Genomic DNA, 21,435 nt, shown 5'->3' with positions numbered 1-21,435 from the left:
CCTTTGTTTTGTGCTATCGCCTGTCTTTTCTAGTTTTTTACTTTTTTATTTAAAGTTATTTTTTACTGGATGTAGAATTCCAGGCTAATAGTTATTTCCTGTCAATATATTGAAAACTTTGCTCTGTCTTTATGGTCTCCATTTTGTTGTTGTCCTTACTGTTCCTTTGAAGATACTTTTTGTCTCCAACCGTTTTAAAGGTTTTTTTCTCTTTGGTATTCTGCAGCTTTACTGGGATGTGTCCCAGTGTGGTTTTCTTTGTACTTATCTTAATGGGATTCCTTAGGGTTCCCGATTCTATGAATTGATGTCTTTCATCTGTTCTAGAAAACTGTCTTCTCTTCAATTCTCAGTCATCTCTCTGTCCCCACTGGAACTCTGATTAGACCTTCCTACTCCATCCCCCTCTTATATAGCTCATATTTTCTGTTTCTGGCATTCTGGATAATTTCTACAAATCTGTCTTCCAGTTAAGTCTTTCTTCAGCTTCTAAACCAACCTACTGAAGTTTTTTTGTTTCTGTTTTTAGTGGTTGTACCCACTTATCTGTTGAGTTTTACATGTCAAATATTTTATCATTTCTAGAAATTGTCTGGTTCCTTTTCAGATTTGCTTATTTTATATACTCTTGCTGTCTTACATTTTAAGTTTCCTTTTTCTTTAAATATATTGAAAACACATATATTGTTTGGTAATTCCAGTACCTTAAGTTTCTGAGGCCTGATTATGCAGGTTTATTGTTTGCTCTTGCTCATAGTGCCATATTTTCTTGCAATTCATGAGTTTTGACTGTGAATTCATACTTTTTGGAATTTTATCAATGGGGATTTTTTGAGATTGAGTTAAAAGTAAATTCCTCCGCAGAGGAAATACATTTATCAGTTGCCTGATGACAAACCAACCTGGCACTTTAAATTCTCAACTAGGGGTGGTTTGGATCACCCAGGTATTGTCAATTCAGGTTGCAGACTTACTCAGGCGGGCATGTGGTTAAAAATTCTCAGGAGAGATTCCCCCCACCCCCCGACCCTTCTACCCAGTACTAGACTTGGAAATAGGCAGTTTCTCTTGTTGATTCTATTAAGATTTCAAAGAACCAGCTTTTGGTTTTCATTGCTTTTTCTCTATTGATTTCCTATTTTCGATCTCATTGATTTCTGCTCTTTTTCTTTTATTTTGGATTTACTTTTGCTCTTCTTTTTCTCGCTTCCCATGGTGGAAATGTAGATTATTGATTTTAGGTCTTTTGTCTTTTCTAATATATCCATTCAGTGCTATAAATTTCCCTCTAAGCAATGCTTTCACTGCACCCACAAATTTTGATAAGTTGTTTTCATTTCAATTTAGTTCAAAATATTTTAAAATTTGAGATCTCCTCTTTGACCCATGTATTATTTAGAAGACTACTGTTTAATGTGCAAGTATTTTTAAATTTTCCAATTATTTTTCTGTTACTGATTTACATTTTGGTGTGAGAGCAGACACTTCATGATTTCTAGTAAATCTGTTCAAGTGTTTTTTATGGTCCAGAATATGATCTGTCTTGGTGAGTGTTCTATGTGAGCTCCAAAAAAATGTGTATTTTAGTGTTGTTGAAGTAGTCTGTAGATGTCAATTAAATCCAGTTGATTGATGGTGTTGCACTCAACTATGTCCTTGAAAAGGTACCATAATTAAAGACTGAACAGAGAACAAAAAGAGCTGAGAATTAAAATAACAGAATTTTAGGGAATTCCCTGGTGGTCCAGCAGTTAAGACTCTGCTTCCACTAAAGAGGGCGCGGGTTCGATCCCCTACTGGGGAACTGAGATCCACATGCCACGTGGTGCAGCCAAAAAATACAACAGGATTTTAAGAACCGTTGCAGAGAAGAGCTGAAAGGTAAAAACCTCTCAGAAAATAGAACCAAAAGATAATAGAAGAGAGAAGAAAATCAGAGGATTCAGTTCTATTCTCTCTGGAATTATCATTTATCAGACACTGGGCTTCATCAGGATTCCAGAGAGAACAGAGAAAATGGGAAGAAATCACTCAAGAAACACTTTTCTGGAATTGAAGGATGCAAGCCTCCACCCCGCAGCATAACAATAATGACACACGGTAATTGTCAGATATTTCAGAACCTCAGAGAAAAGTCAGAAGCAAAAGTGCCATGGAACCTCTTAACGGCATTACCAAAAATCAGAATACGAGGGCGCACTACCTTAAAAATGACTTCCTTACATAAAAATGACTTTCACCTTCAAATTTTCGACCCAAACTATCACATACATGTATGAACTGAATAAAATCTTCAGACAAATGGTGTCTTAAAATTTTTAACTCTAGTGTTTTTTTAAAAAGATTCTTTTAAAATTAATTATTTTTTGGCTGTGCTGGGTCTGTATTGCTGCGTGGCATTTCCCTAGTTGGAGCGAGCAGGAGCTGCTCTCGAGTTGCAGTGCGCAGGCTTCTCACTGCGGTGGCTTCTCTTGCGGAACACAGGCTCTAGGGCATGTGGGATTCAGCACTTGCGCTTCGGGCTCTAGAGCGCAGGCTCAGTAGTTGTGGTGCGTGGGCTTAGTTGCTCTGTGGCATGTGGGATTCTCCCGGATCAGCGGTCAAACCCAGGTCTCCTGCATTTGCAGGCTGATTCTTTACCACTGAGCCACCAGGAAAGCCCAACTCTAGTGACTTTAGAGAAGGTACCCCTGGATGTGCTTCACCAGGTGAGGGGTAAAAGAACTACGAAAAAGGACACAGGGTCCAGGAATTAAGGAATCTGGCCCAGAACATGGCGAACAGAATTCCCAGAAGTGCTTCTGCAGTTCTAGTGAACAAACGGTGCTCCCTGAAGCAGGGGTGAAGGGACGCACCTGGAGGACCTGTCAGACCCGGTCGGAGAAGAGCCAGCAGTTGGTATACATAGAAAACTAAGCAAAGGAGAAAAAAACAGGGCAACTATTAACTCCATGAAAAATAATACACTAAAAGGTAATTTAATTACAGCCCCATTCTTGGCTCTGCAGTGGACAGTCACGTAGTAATCTAAATAGTGAATATGGATTTACCTAATTGGGGAGAAAAGGAGAGGGCAGGGTGCTGCCACAAGAGAGCTAAAGCCCCATCTATTATGACAGGGAGCCAACAAAGATTGTATAAGCATATTTATAGAATAGCTAACAGAGCGGGAAATGATTGTAGCAGGGACACAGTACTGAGGAATGGGAAGAGGCTGTTTTCTTGTTATAAATTGCCTGATTCCATAGTACCCAGTGGGGCTTCTCTGGTCGCTCAGACAGTAAAGAATCTGCCTGCAGTGTGTGAGACCCAGATTCGATCCCTGCATCAGGAAGGTTCTCTGGAGGAGGAAATGGCAACCCACTCCAGTATTCTTGCCTGGACAATTCCATGGACAGAGGAACCTGGCAGACTACAGTCATGGGGTTGCAAAGAGTCAGACGTGACTGAGCGACTCTTAGTACAAATAGAGTACTAAGTAGGTACGTTTTTTGACATTAAAAAAAGGCAATACTCTCCTCATCCTTAATGTCGTTTCTTAGAGCTCTAGCTAGCGAGGGCACTGGGATCATGCACTGCTTTCTACTTCGTACTGCTTTATTTACACTGTCCACATCATGCGGTTCATGTGTTTTTAAGTAATAGGTCCATCTAGTCAAAGCTATGGTTTTTCCAATAGTCATGTATGGATGTGAGAGTTGGACCATAAAGAAGGCTGAGCGCCAAAGAATTGATGCTTTTGAACTGTGGTGCTGGAGAAGACTCTTAAGAGTCCCTTGGACAGCAAAGAGATCAAACCAGTCAATCCTAAAGGAAATCAGTCCTGATTATTCACTGGAAGGACTGATGCTGAAGCTGAAGCTCCAATACCTTGACCACCTGGTGTGAAGAATTGACTCGTTGGAAAAGACCCTGATGCTGGGAAAGATTGAAGGCGGGAGGAGAAGGGGGTGACAGAGGACAAGATGGTTGGATGGCATCACCAACTCAATGGACCTGAGTTTGAGCAAGCTCTGGGAGATGGTGAAGGACAGGGAAGCCTGACGTGTTGCAGTCTATGGGGTTGCAGAGTCGGACACGACTGAGCGACTGAAAAACGACACAGTATCACATCATGTAAATTCATATTAGGGCTTGGGCCTCGGGATCGTTTCTCCACTTGCATCATCATGGATAACTATGAGGAGACCCCGATTGAGACTTCTTCGTTCCGAGTTCACACAGTTCATCACTTCACAGGGGTGAAAGGGACTGTAAGGTCATCTGGCCTCACCACAGTGACACAGCTCCAGTGACAAGGGGCTTGATACCTTCTGGGGCAGGGCCTTCCATCTCCGATGAGCTCTCTTGGAAGGTTGAAATCTTCAGGTTTGGTTGAAATTTGACTGACAGTGACGCTCCCTCTACCTGTCTTTCCATTTCCATACTGAACTTCCTCCTCATTCCCCCAAGCCTCAGTCAGCTCGATCGAGGAACCCCAGGCCACCCCGACCTCACTGGTCTATGTTTGTGAGTGGCTGGACCGTGCAGACAGGAGGGGATGGGCTCTTGCTTTGGTCCAGACCCCTTAATTCTCTTGACCTCGCCCCAAATGCTTTCCCTGTGGAGAGCATGGATGTGGGCTGTCCCTCACCGCTTCCAGCCCAGAGGCTGTTGTCTAGCAGAATCCATCAATGTGGGGCCCTTGGTCTCAAGAGCAAAAGTTCTGTGCTTATTCCTGCCAAGTATTCCCTTTCTGGAGCTGACTCCTGGTTTCTTTAGAGGGGCTGCCAAACTCTAGGATATTAGAGCAGAATCTAGTCAAACCGCCTCCTTTTACACTTGGGGAAATGGAAACACCAGAAACTTGGTTACTTCCCACAAGCCTGAGCTGTCTGCCAAGCCTAGGCTGTACCTGGTCAGAAGGCATAGGCCCTTCCTCAGCGAACAGGACTCCTGGCTTACAAATGGCTGAGGGCGGCCTTGGGTAGCGCTGACCTGAAAGACAGCTGGCAGGTCAGCCAGCCAGGCAGGCTAGGGCACTCCAGGAGGCACCAAGGGCCCAGACTGTGTGTCTCTGACTCCTAAGATCTTAACATGCACCTTCATTCAATCCCTGATTCAACTAAGGCCTACGCTTTTCCAGCAAATCTCACACATAATGGCCACTGCCCGGTGAACTTGCCACTCACCTGACTGATCTGGGCTCCAGGGCATAGAAGAGCATTTTGTTGGGCAGTTCTAGGCTTCTGCCTCCCAAGCCCCCTCCCCAGGACCCCAGAGACACCCCTCCTGTGTGCCCTGACCCCACCTCTGCTCTGTCAAGCTGAGCCTTCCTCTCCTCGGGCCCCTAGCTCCCTGCCCAGGCACTCTCTGCCCTCCTGTGCCAGCCTCTTCCTTGGCAATCTTCATGGAGCATCACAGGCCTGAGACCTTGGCTGAGCCCAAGACTTCAGAAAGGCCCCCTGTGGGAAGGCAGCTATTCCCGGGGCCCCTGAATAGAAAGAGGGGGAGATCAGAGCACGTGCTTTGCCTGCAAGCTGAGCTGGCAACAGCCAAGCCTCTGGCACCCCAGGGAGCAACAGGGGGCTCAGTCTCACCAAGAAAAGCCTCTGACTGTCCGGGGCCAGGCCCCTGCCAACTCTGCAGCAGCAGCAAAGAGACGTGCCCAAGGAGAGTGGCAGAGGAGAAGGCGGGGCCTATGCCCTCATCTCAGCGTAACTGCTGCAGAACTCTTCCTTTGGACCTGGGGATGCTTTCTGGGGGTAAGTGGGGACAAGAGCAGAGTGGCAGGAGCCCACAGGGCCAGCACCTGGGTTTTCCTGAGGAGGAAGGAGCTCACTGACCTGTGCTGCGGGTCACCCGGTGGTCGGGGTAGTGAGAGAGGGGCGTGAGGAGAGGAGAGGGAGGCGGCAGCCTGGCGTGGTGCCGCACGGGAGCGAACCTGGGACTATGGACTCTGCCCAGCACAGTGGAGGCGGCTGGATCCTCCTGGTTCTGATTCCACTGGGGCTTTAACCCCAGCATGGGGTCAGTCAGCTGCCAGCCCCTCACTCATGGGCATGTTGATGTGGGCACTCAGCAGGGGTGTGCTCTGGCCTTCTCGAAGCACCAGCACCTACGGAGAAGGTGGCCATGGCAGTAGGGGGCATTCTGCCTCCCCCTCCGCTCCCCAAGAAGGCCAGCACGGCCTGGTCTGTACCGGCCCCAGTGTAGGGCTCGGCCCAAGGGGAGGGGAGCCTCTGCTGTGCAGATACCCAGCCCTTCTTGGCAGCCACCCGGGGCCTTGTCCACACTCACTCACACTCTCCCCTGCACTAGTACCAACTGGCGACGTACCTTGATGATGTCTGAGATGCCCTTGTCACTAAGACTCTTCACAAAGGTCTCCAGGGGGTAGTTGAGCCCTGGCACCAGCAATGGGACCTAAGTTTGGGGACAAAGAGGTCAGGAAGTCAGCCCTCTTGCCAGCCAGTGTTGGGCAGATTTCAAAGCGCTGTCACCCTGCTGTCCCAGCTGAACGTCATAGCCTGGCAGGGCGGGCAGGGGTGACGGGCCCGTTCAAGGGGCACACGGCTCAGTGGGGGAGTGAACGCCCCAGGGCTGCATGCGTGTCCATAATTAAAGGTAAACTTTTTTTCTTTTTGGCTGTGAGGCACAGCATGCTGGATTTTAGTTCCCTGGCCAGGGATCAAACCCTGCAGGGGAAGTGTGGAGTCTCAATCACTGGGCTGCCAGGCAAGTCCCTAAACCTCTTGACCTCCAACCAAGTCTAGGGCTATTTCTTCCACATACCAAAGTCCTTCTCGGTTTTTGGTCCTTCCAACTAAGGCTCAAATGCGGACCTGGGGAACACCAGGTGCTTCACTCTGGAAGGTTCTCCTTGGGGTCCTCATTCTTGTTGTGGGAGGGCTGGGCAGCAGGGCGGCTCTGGGACCCCCAGCACCAACGGGCTTCTGAGGGAGGCATAGGTGGGGCCTGGACTCTCACTGTTGTCCCAGCACCTACCGAGTGCCGCCCTCAGACCCGCGCAGGCGGGGAGAAAAGCAGCTGGGGCAGCCAACCTTGGGGGCTCTCCTCAGGGCCCCTGCTGTGCCCTAGCCTGCCCTGTAGCTGCAGCCACTTGCCAGCCCCCTCACCTCTGACCTGTGGGCATCTGATCAGGCCCCACCCCACCCTTTGTCACGCCAGTACCTTGAAGAAGGCCCGGGGCAGAGCATAGAGCACCTCGTTGTACAGGAAGCAGACCACCAGCCCCAGGATGGGGCGGGCTGTTGATGTGTTCTGCAGGTGAAGGGTGAGCTTGAAGGTGGGGCCCAGGCCCTGGACCTGTGGAGAGGGCAAGGAGGGGAGAAAGCACTTAGGACCTCATGGGCTTGGGTGCTGAGAAGGTCGACCCCATCCCTGCCCGCCTGCTTCCTTATCCGCGTCCTCAAGTCACCCTCCTCCAACTGCTCTAAAGCATTGTCCATCAGAAGGCCCAGAGCTCAGAAACTTGGTTCCGTGGGTACAGAGTTGAGCGGCGGCCTCGGGAGGAGAAGGCGGGCGGGAGGCAGAGCTGGCCTGGGTGAGCAGGCCCGGCTCCCACCTGCACCGCCCCGTGGCCCTGCCCGTCTTCAGGGCCTGGCTCGCCTCGACCGCAGGTCCTCTGGGGGCAGGGTGATTTCACTTTCTCCCTCTTCCACCCTGCGCTCTGTAGCCTCTTCCTCTCTGGATCTCTCCACTGTCTTCAGGCAGAGAGACTAGAACCCCAACTGGATCAGACCGCACACCTCAGGGAGCCACTGAGAGCTGGCTGGAGGCCTGAGGACCTTGAGGTCAGGCGTGTCTAAGGGCTCCTCGTCCTCCTCGTGCCTGTGTAGGTCCTGGGACAGCCCCATCCCTGCACCAGGCAGTCCGATCTCCTCGGGCTGCCGGCAGTTACTGAAGTGAACAGACTCCTGAAGAGTCCCTCCAGGCTCCTGGGAAGAAACGTCCCAAAGTGATGACCTGGGGGCCAGGTCCCACGTCTGGGGGCTTGTCTGAGGTCCCACGTGGAATGAGGGGGCTGGAGAGTGTGCCTGCTCTGCGGCCAGCTGAGGGGAAGAGGCGGCACAGGTGAGAAAAGGCGAGAGCGCCCACGGAGGTCTTGGTCCCTGAGTCTGTGGGCAGGTGACCAGGGGCATGGGCCTAGTTGCCTTGGAACTGGCTCTGGCCTGAGGGGTTCCCGCCCACCCCTGACCTCTGCCCCTCTGGCCCTGAGGTGGCCTGACCACCCCCTACCCTGAGAGCTCACCACAGCGTGCAGCTTGAGCGGCTCCCGGGCCGTCAGAGACACGGGGCTCAGGCTGGACTCAAGGGCCTGCACGTAGGCACGGGCCGCCCGGAGGCGCAGCAGGTAGAGGTCCGCCTGGAAGGTCCGGTGCATGGCTGAGGGGAGGGACACGAGGGGCTGATGGTGAGGCGGGAGGTGGGCAGCGCGGGGAGGAGGCTCCCACTTGGGCTGCCGTGGGGAGAGGATGAGTGGAAGGCACGGTGAGCAGAGGCTGGGAGCGTGCAACAGGAGGCCGAGGTCCCACAGCCAGCCTCTGGATGCTGTGGACCACTCCCTGCCCCTCTGCCCGGCTTCTCCCACCACCCGGCCGCCCGCGCAGTCTTGGCCTCCTTTGTTGGCTCCTGGTTGAACCCAGGCAGGGCCCTGTGCCTTTACCCAGGCCTCTGCCAAAATCGCCCTTCCCTGTCCCTGTCTGTAATCATCTTTTAGAGTCAAATCCAATGTCATCTCTCTCTAAAGCCTTTGCCAGGCTCCCGGGCAAACACATTCTCTTGTGCGCCTCAAAAGCACTCGACAGAGACTTCCGCACCTGTCACGCAATGTGAAGTTAGCAAGGTCTACTGAGCTCTTTGGGTAGGGACTGGCCTAATCCAAGGCACTTGACACAAGGCCTGGCATAATCATAGGTACTGAACGAACAAAAGAGCACGAAAAATTAAACAGGAAAAGGAAGAACCTTGCTCAAATTCTACTGCTCTTACGAGAATTCCTGCACCTAGAAGCGGCTGCTCCCTCCTCTGAACTCGAAGGGCAGCTGCAGCACCTTCTACCTTGAGCTCTAGTTCTTTTTTGGCAGGGTGTACCTCGTAGGCTGTCTCTGGGCGTCTAGAGGCATGAGACCTGCCTGGTTCGCCCAGGTCTCCTCCTACTGCTCAGGGCACCCAGGTGGCATTCAGCCAGTTGCTGCCGCTTTGGACCAATTGAGGAGGAGGAGGGGAGGGACTCGGCCTGAGCCTTACCGGTGCCGGCTTCCCGCTCTCGCAGTGTCTGGTCCACGTACAGCCGGGTCTTCCGGGGCACGTTGAGTTTTATGGCCTGGCTTGGTGGGGGGCCAGCCTCACCACCCCCCTCGGCAAACACCGCTGTGCGCTTGAGGATCTTGATGATCAGGCCACCACCTAGGAAAGGAGACAGACGGCATATGTGTCCTCCCCAGGCCCACCCGACAGTCCCGTTCTTTCTCCCCAGTCTGCCTCATGTTGATCCTCTTCTGTCTTCTTGTTGAGACTGTGGGTCTCTGAAAGGAATGAAGTGTGTCCTGCCAGTAATGCGTTCATTCATTTAGTAGTTATTTAGTTGCTTGGGCAAGCCACTGGACTGTGGGATCTTAGTTCCCTGACCAGGGATCAAACCTGGGTCGCCCGCAGTGGAAGCATGGAGTTCTAACCACTGGACCACCAGGAGAGTTCCTAGCAGTTATTTACTGACTATTTTGATGTTCCTGGCATTGTGGCAGATACTGGGGTGAATTGGAGACACAGCCAGGGCCTGGCCCCAGGTAGTGACATCAAACTGCTAATGAGCTGTCCCCAGTGAAGGCCCAGCCCCAGACGGGATGGTGTCTGCAGGCAGGCCTTGCTTCCCAAACCCAGGCCCACCTGTGTTCCACATGCACCTCTTCCTTCCCAGGGTCCGGCCTGTCCCGCAGACTCCCACCTCTAAAACCCTCACCAGGCCTGACCCCCTTACCTAGTGTAGTCATGATAAGGGTGTTATCCTCCCGCCCATAGCGGCCAAAGCAAAGGCTGGTCACTGCCTCCTATGATGGAAACACCAGAGTTTAGTTGGAAAAAGATCTCAGTGAAGAGAACAGGACTGGGAGGAGCGGGGACAAGGGTGGCAGACCCCACATATGATGTACGAGGTGAGATGTGAGGTGAGGCCGGGGGCTATGCTGCCTCTGAAATATTTCCTGTATTTCTAATCCCCCACCCCGCCCCCTGCTCAGTCATGGCCATAGTTCCAGACTGAACATCACTGGCCTCTGAGTTCAGCTTTCTAACATGTCTCCCAGCCGTCTTTCTCCCCAGTCTGTCCTTCAAACAGCTGCTTCCGTTGCTTTTCAAAATACAAATATGACCATGTCTATTCTTGGCTGAAAAACCTCCAATGGTTTTTGCTCTCCTTGTTTACACATTCAAGGCCTTCCATATCTGACTCCAACCTGCCTTTTCTCTTTGTCCTTTCCCCAACTTGTACACCACACCGCCTGCCCTCCCGAGAGCCTGTGGTCCAAACCAGCTGCTTTCAAATTTTATATTGCGACATATGACACTTTACACATATGTACACATGAAAGTTTCACACATGATACACTGTGAACTTTTTTCTGGTTCTGATACTGGTTCATTAAATCGATCTGATGACTCAAAACTCTGTTTGAAAAACTCTGGTCCAAATTCATCAAACTACCTGGATTCCTTTATCAAGAACACTCATGCCTCTCAGCCACTATTCATGTTATCTCCAGTCTGGAATATTGCACCTTCATTTATCCACTCCATTTCTCAAAGCAAACTGCTTCGAGGACCAGCTGAATTGTCATTTGCTCTGTGAAATGGCTCCTGAGTTCCATCCCTATGTATCTCTCACTGCCCCCCGCCTCCGTCCCCAGTCACTATAGTCTGTCTCTGTGCTTTTTCTGGGCTTTGGTCTGCTTTAGTCTGTCTTGTATTTGAATCAGCTGTGTTTCCGGCTGGCTCGCACCTTAGGCTGCAAGTCCCTCGACAATAAGGATTCGGTCATTGTATTATCCTTTCAATACAGTGAGTTGTGCATATGAGATACTCAATGAACGTCTTCAAAATACATCAAAAGTTAAGGGTGACAGGGGGAGTGGGATCAGGAGAGGCAGTGAGTGAGCCCCAAAGGTGGGAGCGGGGCAGGGAGGAGTCAGCAGCTCACCGGCGTGCGGATGACGTTGAGCAGGACCTTGTCATGGTAAATGCGGACCTCTTCGTTGGCTAGCGCAGCCATGACGGCCTGCAGGCCCCGGAAGCGCTGCTCCAGGAGGTTCATGGCCAGGATGGCTGCAGGCATCTGCACTGTCCACAGCCTCTTACCCTGGGAGGGAACAGCTAAGTGTCTGCTGGGGGCTCAGCGCTGAGAAGGGGAAAGAAGAGGTGGCTGGAGTTGCTGGGAAGGGAATGCCAGAAGGGCTTGCCTGCTGAGGGGGACTGAGGAGACGCGGGTGGAAGGCTTTGGGGGTGCTTGCCATGCGATCACACCTTGTAGGTGAAGCCGTGCAGGCTGTCTTGGTTGCTGCCCACCACTAGGACTTTGTGTACACCGACAAGCCCCACAGGCTGGGCGCCCAGCTCGATGCAGTACTTGGGACGCTTGGAGTCTCTGTGGAATGAAGACACACACTCCTAGCCCCAGGGCTTCCCTGGTGGCTCATATTGTAAAAAATCTGCTTGCAATGCAGGAGACTCAGGTTCTATCCCTGGGTTGGGAAGATCCCCAGGAGGAGGGCATTGCAACCCACTCCAGTACTCTTGCCTGGAGGGCTACAGTCCATGGGATCGCAGAGTAACTGAGCGACTAATGCTCACTCACTCACTCACTCCCAGCCCAGAAACCTTCTCTCCTGCCCTGGCTGACCCTCCTCTTTCCAGGCCCCACAGATGATTCTGGGAGCAGCCTTGGCCCACAAGCAGAGGACCCAGGAACGAGTTCCACCTCTAGGACTTAGTAGCTGCATGACCTTGGATAACAGAATGTGTATTTTCCCTCCTGGTCTTCCTCCCAACTTCACTATGGTGATCTGTGTGATAACTTGGCATTAACCAGTTTACAGCGAGTGTAGCTCAGGTGACAAAGTAATGGACTGAGATTCCATTTAATATAATAGTTTAGTAATTTATCAGAAAAGCAGGAGGAGTTTGCTCTGTGTGGATGCAGAGTTTTCAGTTTCCTGGCAAGTGAATCTTATTTCCCTTATCCATAAAGACTCTGGCCCACCTTTCTTAAGTCTAAGCCAGAGACATCGCCCATCTGAAGACTCATCTGAAGAGGTTTCCGTTGGTCTCTGGGCCTAATCCCAATCTACCCTCTGAAATGGACGTGGATCATGTCATTCATTGCATCTTCTGAGTCAAACCCCATAATGGTTTTCCATTCCCCTGCAGATGAAACCCAGAATCTTCACCATGTCCTACTAGGTCCTGTGTGAGTCGACCTGATCTCTATGTCATCTCTTGCCACCAAGCTCAAGTGGCACATGCCAATGCCTTTCCCACCGAGTTCGCTTACGTGCTCTCTGCCTGTAACTCTTGCTCCACTTTTTTGAACTGGATCCTTCTTAACCTTCAAGTAATCTCTTCAGACAGGCATTTGCTGATCACCCTGACCCTCTTTTATCCCTCACTGAGCCAGTACTTTTCCTCCATAGCACGTATCCAATTTGTAATATAATCTTGGTCTTAATATGTCTTCCCACAAGGGTAGGGACTACGTATTTTGTTCATCAATATATCCCCAATACCTCATGCAATGCTTAATTCATAGCAGGTACTCAAAAACATTTCTTGAATTAAAAGAATGACTGTTAAGAAACATCCAACTAATGCATAAGGACATTTCCCGCAGCTATAAAAGCAGCAGAACAGATAGGAAAGGCCGCTTCTGTCTAACAGCGGGCCACGCTGCTCGTGTCACAGCCGCCCAGCCGAGGCTCTCACTTTGCCAGGCCCCACGGGACAAGCCCCCAGACAGCCCTTACGCTCCAGGGCTCTGCCTCCTGTGAAGTTCTGGGCTCTTTCCAGTCCCACATTCTCGCTCCAAAGCCCTGCTCATCTTGCCAGCCCTCGAAACCACTAGGTTTCTGAGATGTTCCTTCTGACCCTAGAGAGCTCGGATGTGGCTACCTTCTCAGTATATAGATGCTCCCGTTGCGGCAGGCAGCGGCAAGACGGAACTCCACATCAAACTGGCCAGAAGCCTCCAGGAAGACAGGGACACTGGGGAGGCTCATCTGCAGAGAGACTCAAACACCCCGGTTTCTCTGGAGCCCCAGCCCCTCCCTGACCTGACGCCACTCCTCTAAGTGCCCCTCTCCTCACTCACACCCTTCTGGGCACAGTTTAAAACAAACAGTTTCTCTGGAGGGGAACAGGTAGCAAAACCTTTAAGTCTACTTTAGGAATGCATGTAAGGAGGTATTTAGATAAGCACACAAAGATGTTTGGCAAGGAAGCCTGCTGTGGTGGTGGTTAATGATAGCAAGAAACTGAAAATAACTTAAACATACAATTGGCAACAGGGTAAAGAAATTACAGAATATTTATATAATCGATGTTAATCGGCCTCTGCAAAGGCTGACATGGTTTAATATGGACATGGAAAGATACTAATGAGCTACTGCTGCTTGAAAACAGCAGGTTTCAGGATCCTACAGCATGGGCTGTTTTTATAAAAAAAAGAAAAAAATATTGGAAGTTATATACCTGTGTCTAAATATGAAAATGTCTACAAGGACTTGTGCCAAAACTTTCACAGAAGACATGCGTGAGTCATAGGATTTGGGGTTGTCTGTCTTCTTTATGCCCGTCTACGTTTTACAACTGTCTACAATGAACAGGTATCACCAAGAACTAACTAACTGGGGCAGGAGATTTGGGGAAGGGGAGGGCATGGAGCCTGTGCCTTGGGTGTGCACAGGGCCAGGCCCACACTGACCTTGGCCAGGATGGTGAAGGCCTCTGGGTCTAGCACCAGGAGCTCCTTGTTCTCAGTGCCCAGCACCAGACAGGACACAGCGTCCTCGTCAGCCAGGTTCTTCTTTAAGGTGGTCATGGTGGTGATGACTGTCTGCAGGAGGACTCCAGGGTCACCCAGGAGATCCCCTCACACCATCTCCCACCCCAGCTCCTCCCAGGACGCCCCAGAAAGAAAGAGGGCAAAGGAGGAAGAACAGTCTTAGAGTTGTGACAGAAGATTTATCTACAAAAGTGTTGATTGCAGCAAACCTAATTTCCTAACAAAAGAGGATTCTCTAAGTCAATTATAAACTGTCTGTATGATCAAAAACCATATGGTCATTTGCCAAAATCAGATTTTAAAAGAAGATTCAATGACAGGGAGAATGTTTCTAATGTATTAAGAGAAAATACAGATTAAAAGTTACATTAGTATTATCCCAGTTTAAAAAACATATATACGAATAAAAAGAACCGTGGAAAGCTAAACCTTTAAATACAAACACTGGTTATCTCTGGACAATGACAGGGTTTAATTTCTTCATTGGCCTTTTCTGCAGTTACAGTGGGCATATGTTCTTCTTCTAATTGTGACTGGAGAGAAAACAAGAGAGGAGATGATCCCCTTTTTAGGAATTTCTCCTGTGGAAATAATTTAGCGGGACTAAGATGTTTCTCTGGATAAAGCTGTTCACTGAGTGACTATCTTTAAGATAAAAAAAAGAGGAATCCTCAAAGCCTAGAGGAAGGAGAAAAGTTACAGAAATGTGGATGCTAGTGGCTCCCAACCAGGTAGCCACGATGCACACCTGGGAAGACGGCCTCCCCCACACTGCATCTTTTAAGCAATACTTAACTCACTTCCTGATTTTAAAAGTACTCAGAGATAGTGACAATTGTGGATCTGGGCTGCTGATCAGCAGGAGAGAACAGTGTTTCTCAGGGAATGATCTACAGCTAGCCAAACGTGGAGGCATGTGTTGGTCAACGTGTTCAGCTCAAATGTCCTCTATAGCAAGTGGGTGGTTCCTATGTGGCTTTCTGAAATGCAGGGACAGCTCTGAAAGCCCATCCCTGGACAAGGCTCAGCCCCCAAGGTCAGGAACCACTGGAGCTCATCAATGAGTAGGTCTATCAATAAAGTCATTAAAATCCTAACTAAGAAAAATATGAAGTGAATAAAAAGAAGACACTTCTTGACCAATGATCTGCACCGAATAGTTAAATTATGAATGAATAACGAATCATCAATGAAATGATCAAGGGGCCACTAAAAATGGAGTTCTTCAAGACTAATGCTCAAGATACAATGTTATGTGCTCAAGGGAAGCAGGATATAAAAGCCTATTTATGAACAAAATGTATCAAAATGGTAAGAGTACTCTGAGTAGTAAGAGTATAGTCACTTGTATTTCTCCTTTGTATTTCTATTTTCAAAATTTTCCCTAATGAAAATATTTTACCTTTACCACCAAAATGATAAAAGTTATGTAAGTTACATAACTGTATCTATCAACTCAAAGCTGTCACTGCTAACTGAAATGGAGAAGCCCTGCAGACTACATAGGCGGCATAGGCTGGAAGGGAAACGGCAAAGTAAAACTAGTCAGGTTTGGCTTTATATGGTCTGTTTAAAAAACTGTATTTTTTACAGGGAAATGAGAGGGGGCAGTACCTGCCGCCTGATGGACTTGGACTTGTGCTGGTTCACAAACGCCTCCATTTCACTCAGCTCCAGCGGCAGAAACCTGGACACACACAGTAGGGGCATCTGTGCGCCCGGGGCCTGCCTGCCCTCCAAGGCCACTCCGCAGCCTCTCCCCCTGCCCTCCCAGGGAGCTTCTGGAGCCCTGGCCATCCAGAGGGCCCTTACCTGAGTGACTGTACAGACAAAGGCACCTCTGCCTTCTCCCTGTAAGGAGAGGGACCATCCCAGCAGGTTGAGTTGAGACACAGGTCCAGTGTGGGGGGAGGAGGGTGTCAGACAGTGGGCTCTGGGATGAAGGAGTAGGAACTGGGGGGTGAGGGAGGCACATGAAGGGGACAGTGGGCTCTCACCTGATGCCCTCCAGCATCTCCTTCAGGGTCAAGGGGTCAATCTGGTCCTGTGCCACCACGGGAAGAAGGTAGAGCCTGTGAGCTCCAGAGCCAGGCAGGGAATGAGGCCCACCTGCAGCGGCCACCTCTGCCTTCTTGCTCTCATCCCCCATGCCACTTACCTCTTTGGCCTGATTCCAAAGGTCTTGTTCCAGGGGGTTTGTAGGCAGCAAGGGCAGGCTGAACTTGAAGTAGGGCTTGAGATTCTTATACACATACACACAAGGGCCTGATGCGATTGCCAGTGCTGGAGTCCGGGGCTCGTGTGACGCCATGAGGAAGCTGACCGCAGCGGCTGGCAGGTCGGGCAGCGGCTTCTGGCTCACCACTGTGTGTCCTTTAAGCACCTTCAGGCGGGGCTGCCGCCCATCTGGGCCAAGGTCTCCCATGGCCAGCTGCAGAGACAGGCTGCTGATTCCAGGCTTAGGGGCTAAAGACACCCCTACTGCCCCTCTTCCTGGGCTTAGCTTTTGGCTGGTGCACATCCGTATATACTCAGAGTGTACCACAGGTGGGTGGGAGGAGGGCAAAGGCTTTGCAAGCTGTGTGACCTTGGGAAAAATGATTTCCTGAGCCAGTTTTCCCACCTGCAAAATGGGAATACCTACCACATGACAGGGGCTTCCCAAGTCGTGCTAGTAGTTAAAAAAAATAAAATAAACCTGCCCGCCAATGCAGGAGACCAAAAAGACTCAGGCTCAATCCCTGCTGGGTCAGGAAGATCCCCTGGAGGAGGGCATGGCAACCCACTCCAGTATTCATGCCTGGAGAATTCCATGGACAGAGGACCCTGACAGGCTAGTCCATGGGGTCGCACAGAGTTGGACACAACTATAGCAACTTAACACGCACCCGTGCACACTGCAGGACACTTGTAGTGCAAGTCAAAGGAGACAGTGAACCACAGAGCCTAGTGAGGAACAGGGGGCAGCTGATACTTTCAGTATTTGTTCAGTAAATGTTTCTTCAGGGCCTGCTCCATGCGAGACCCTGTTCTACACACTGGGACAATGACTGAGGTCACTGGGGGGCCTGAAACTCATATGTGGGCTCTGAGGCCTGGCTTCCAAACAGGAAAGGAGCAGAACCAAGTGCGGACAGTGGGACGTGTGCAGAACCAAGTGCACAGAGTGGGACGTGCAACCCACAAAGGAGACGTGCAACCCACAAAGGAGAACCAAGCTCTTGTATTTCCACCCTCCAAGCCACTGCAGCTGCCATGCAAGCCCATTTTCCTGAGTGAAGCCTGCAAGGCCCCTCTGATCTGGATCCCAACAGGTTTTCTATCACTTCCCCATCCATGCTATGCTCCAGCCAGAATGCAGGCTGCCACCGAATGCCTGGGTTCTGAGCATGCTCAGTGTGCCAGAAGCCACACCACTAACTTCATGTTCTTTTATTTAATCTGAGCAACAACCTGTGAGGTAGATAAAATTATTAGTGCCAATTCACAAATGAGGAAACTATAAGGCTTAGAGATGTTAGGTCAAAGTCACACAGCTAGTAGGTGGTACAGTTAGGTCTTGAGCCCAGGTCTGTCTGAATCCAAAGCCAGTGGTCTTGGGACCTCCCTGGAAGTCCAGTGTTTAAGACTCTGCCTTCCAAAGCAGGGGGCACGGGTTTGATTCCTGGTTGGGGAACTAGGGTCCCACATGCCACAGGGTACAGCCAAAAATTAAAAAAACAAAGCCAGTGGTTTTAACTACTATTTTATATTGGCCTCAACTTTCTAATGTTCAATTTCAGTTCGGTTCAGTCGCTCAGTCGTGTCCGACTCTTTGTGACCCCATGAACCGCAGCACACCAAGCTTCCCTATCCATCACCAACTCCCGGAGTACACCCAAAGCCATGTCCATTGAGTTGGTGATGCCATCCAACCATCTCATCCTCTGCCATCCCCTTCTCCTCCTGCCCTCAATCTTTCCAGCATCAGGGTCTTTTCCAATGAGTCAGCTCTTCACATCAGGTGGCCAAGTATTGGAGTTTCAGCTTCAACATCAGTCCTTCTAATGAACACCCAGGACTGATCTCCTTTAGGATGAACTGGTTGGATCTCCTCGTAGTCCAAGGGACTCTCAAGAGTCTTCTCCAACACCACAGTTCGAAAGCAATCTCCTCTCTGCAAATACGCTGTGAGTTTGCAAGCGTCTCTGCCTCTGTCTGTGCAGTTCCCTCTACCTGATGCCCTCCCCTCTTCCGTGCCTTCTTGACACACTTCATTCATCCTTCAGCACAGTTCACGTACCACTGCCTCCTCCTGCCTCCAGTTTAGGGCAGAGGAGCCTGGCAGGCTGCAGCCCCTAGGGCTGCAAAGAGTCAGACACAACTGAGCAGCTAAGCACATGCGGTCTGTGATTTCTCTACCCGTCACTGCTGTCAACCCAGCACCAAGGATACACCAGGTGTTCAGTCAACACTGTGGATGAATCAAGGACAGTATCCGTATTTCCTTCTGACTATGGACTGATTCATTTCTCAAGTTAGTGTCTGCACAACAATTTACACACAGTAGAGGTTCACTGTGTGTGTCAGTAGCTTAGTTGTGTCCGCCTCTTTGCAACCCCATGGACTGTACCCCGTCAGGCTTCTCTGTCCATGGGATTCTCCAGGCAAGAATACTGGCGTGGACTGCCATTCCCTTAACCAAGGGGTTCACTGTATGCTTGCTAAATTGTTGAATGCTCTATGGACAGGGATTTGGGGGCCAAAGCCAGGAATCTTACTGCACTGTCCAAGCAGGATATCACTCCTTTCTAGCTGCCATCATAACATATCCATTGTAGGTTCACTGCCCTTGGTGAGGGCTGAGCTGTAATGGAACATGTGATGGGGAATTTAACAGGCCCAGGTCTGCCACCTTTTACAAACTCGGTAAACTCAGCCTTTTGGAATCTATTTTCCCACTAACAAAATGGAGATAAACAGTATCTATGTATGTGAAAATGCCTCAAAGAGGGTCTAGTCCAGAAATGATTACTCAATATATGTTAACTTCCTTTCTTCTAGATCAATAATTTCTAAACCTTTAAAAAAATCTGTGCCTTTAAAATTTTTTATTTCTTTACTTATCTTTATATTTTTATCTTAATTTTAATCTTTTTATTATGAAAAACTTCAGTCATATACAAAACTAGAGACTCATATAACAAACCCCCAAATAGCCATCATCCAGCTTCAAGATGATCAGCTCACGGCTAACCTTAAAATGCATACCCTTTTGATAAACATAAAACTCTCAGTCTCCTCCCTTCTAAATTCCCTCCAGATTCTAACGCCCCAACCCCAACCATGGGATGCACCCTTCCAGCGAAGAATTAACGTCAACAAAATGAAAAGGCTTTGTCTTAGTATATTCTCCAGCAGCATTTTGTTTAGCTGTACTTTCTGCAGTCTGTCATATGAAATCAACAGGTTCTCTCCACTTCCACGTTAAAAATAAAGTGTAACACTAAACGTGCTTTTTCAAAGTGCACATGAATTCCAGATTACGTTGAGCTTCTTTGGAACTATCAGGAAACCTCACTTCTGGGGTGACAGGCTTACCTTGTACTCCCCGTCCCCGTGAAAATCGGCCAGCGCTGGAAAACATAAAAAGGGCCATAAACCAGGGTCTCAGCATCCTAGAAGCTTAACTCTATGACCATCTGACACCCCGGTCTCCCCAGAACCAGGGTTCCTGGTCCCAGAGACTCACCCAGGCAGGCGGAAAAGGTGTGGATGTTCGCCATGGAATCGCTGAGTGAGTCCAGCCATTTAGAATTGGCCTCACTGCTGGGAGAAGAGAGACAGAGTTGGGGGACGGGGGCGAGGGCGGAGCAGATGATGAATTCCAAGGGAAGGAAGAACATTTTGCGGGAACTGGTTTCTGGGAATGAGGTATGTAGGGAGCTCTGAACTAGGGGTACAGAGTCTAGGTCCAAGTTCCGGCTCCCCCACCGCAGCGCTCGAGTCACCCACACACACCCATTCACTCCCTGGGTCTCAGTTTCCCTATGTGATCTTTAAAGGACTGCCAGCGCTGCTGAGACTTGCAGGAGCCCAGATCCCAGGGACCGGGGCACCTTCTTTACATATGTAGGAAAAGGGGTCTCAAGGATCGCAGCCTTCACCTCTCGCCTTTGCCGCCGTCTGAATCCGACGAAGACGTAGCAGCCATCTTCCCAGGCGTCACCCTGGCAACCGGCTGGGGCCAGCCGCCGCGCAGTGCCCAAAAGCTTCCGGGTTGGGGGGAAGCTCGCGTGTCAAGGTTCCGGGCGCTCAACTTTCCGGCCCGGGACAGAGAGACTCCTGAGCAAGTTGCGCTGGTCCTTGCCGGGGTTTCTACCAGCTGAGATGCAATCCCTCGTTCCGACTTTTATAATTTATCTCTGATTCTTCCCATCAGGAGCTTCTAGGCCCTGCACCTCTGGCTCAGCCACGGGCCCCTCGAGCTTTGAGGCCTGGAGAAGTGCCCTTCTCCGGTTTATCAACAGCAAAACTAACTCGTCCGCTCATCCTCACGGTTACCTGGGTGGAAAAGGGTCCGCGTCCTTTCTTCCCTGCTTACTCTCGAGGTCTAGGATAGAGAAACAAAACCCAAAGTTTAAGGGATTAACTCCTGGGCTTCCCTGGTGGCTCAGTGGTAAAGAAGCCATCTGTCTGCCAATGAAGGAAACACCTGTTCCGTTTAGAAAAAGATCTGGTCTGGGAAGATCCCACATGCCACAGAGCAACTGTGTCGGCCAAAACTTCTGACTCTGCCCCTCTGTGGCAAGTATTGAAGCCCCAGTCCTAGAGCCTGTACTCCAGCAGCCAAAAATAAATTAAAAGGAAAAAAGACAGATTAAATTCTAGGATTGAGGTGTTCCAATTTTTTTGTTGTTGCTGTTCAGTCACTCAGTCCTGTCCAACTCTTTGCGACCCCACAGACTACAGTAAGCCAGGCTTCCCTGTCCTGCACTATCTGCCGGAGTTTGCTCAAACTCATGTCCATTGAATCAGTGATGCCATCCAACTATCTCATCCTCTGTTGCCCCCTTCTCCTCCTGCTTTCAATCTTTCCCAGCATCAGAGTCTTTTCTAATGAGTCGGCATTTCACATCAGGTGGCCAAAGTAATGGAGCTTCAGCTTCAGCACCAGTCCTTTCAATGAATATTCGGGATTGATTTCCTTAAGGAATGACTGGTTTGATCTCCTTGCTGTCCAAGGAATTCTCAAGAGTCTTCTCCGACACCACTATCGGAAAGCATCGGTTTTTCAGGTCTTAGCCTTCTTTATGGTCCAACTCTCGCATCCATACATGACTACTGGAAAAACCATAAGTGAAGTCACTTCAGTCATGTCCGACTCTGTGCGACCCCATAGA

At 49.9% G+C, this 21,435-nt stretch overlaps 1 protein-coding gene across 7 annotated transcripts; it reads right to left on the bottom strand.

Annotated features, from left to right (window-relative positions):
- Positions 1-1,992: 1,992 nt before the first annotated feature.
- On the bottom strand, positions 1,993-20,969 carry BBS1 (Bardet-Biedl syndrome 1). 7 transcript variants are annotated; one of them, XR_006551426.2, is made up of 19 exons: positions 20,200-20,954; positions 19,785-19,861; positions 19,634-19,668; positions 16,212-16,484; positions 16,051-16,097; positions 15,866-15,904; positions 15,668-15,740; positions 14,497-14,586; positions 13,973-14,104; positions 13,162-13,268; positions 11,521-11,641; positions 11,198-11,356; positions 9,983-10,052; positions 9,253-9,411; positions 8,255-8,388; positions 7,174-7,308; positions 6,319-6,405; positions 5,924-6,097; positions 1,993-2,912 (listed from the first exon to the last, which is right to left on the bottom strand). XR_006551426.2 is itself a non-coding variant. In XM_006044364.4 (18 exons), the coding sequence occupies exons 1-18, from the start codon at positions 20,244-20,246 to the stop codon at positions 6,011-6,013; spliced, it is 1,872 nt and encodes a 623-aa protein (XP_006044426.3). In that variant the 5' UTR covers positions 20,247-20,953; the 3' UTR covers positions 4,108-6,010. The 7 variants fall into 7 exon arrangements, 4 of the variants coding, with proteins under 4 accessions (XP_006044426.3, XP_006044427.3, XP_044799666.2 ...); XR_006551425.2 differs by lacking the exon at positions 1,993-2,912 and adding an exon at positions 4,108-5,473; XM_006044364.4 differs by lacking the exon at positions 1,993-2,912 and having other exon boundaries at positions 4,108-6,097; positions 20,200-20,953.
- Between the last annotated feature and the right edge of the window lie 466 nt (positions 20,970-21,435).

Source organism: Bubalus bubalis, chromosome 5, assembly GCF_019923935.1.
Source record: "Bubalus bubalis isolate 160015118507 breed Murrah chromosome 5, NDDB_SH_1, whole genome shotgun sequence".
Classification (NCBI taxonomy): domain Eukaryota; kingdom Metazoa; phylum Chordata; class Mammalia; order Artiodactyla; family Bovidae; genus Bubalus; species Bubalus bubalis.
Note: the sequence above shows the minus strand (reverse complement) of the source record. Positions and strands in the feature narration are given on the sequence as shown.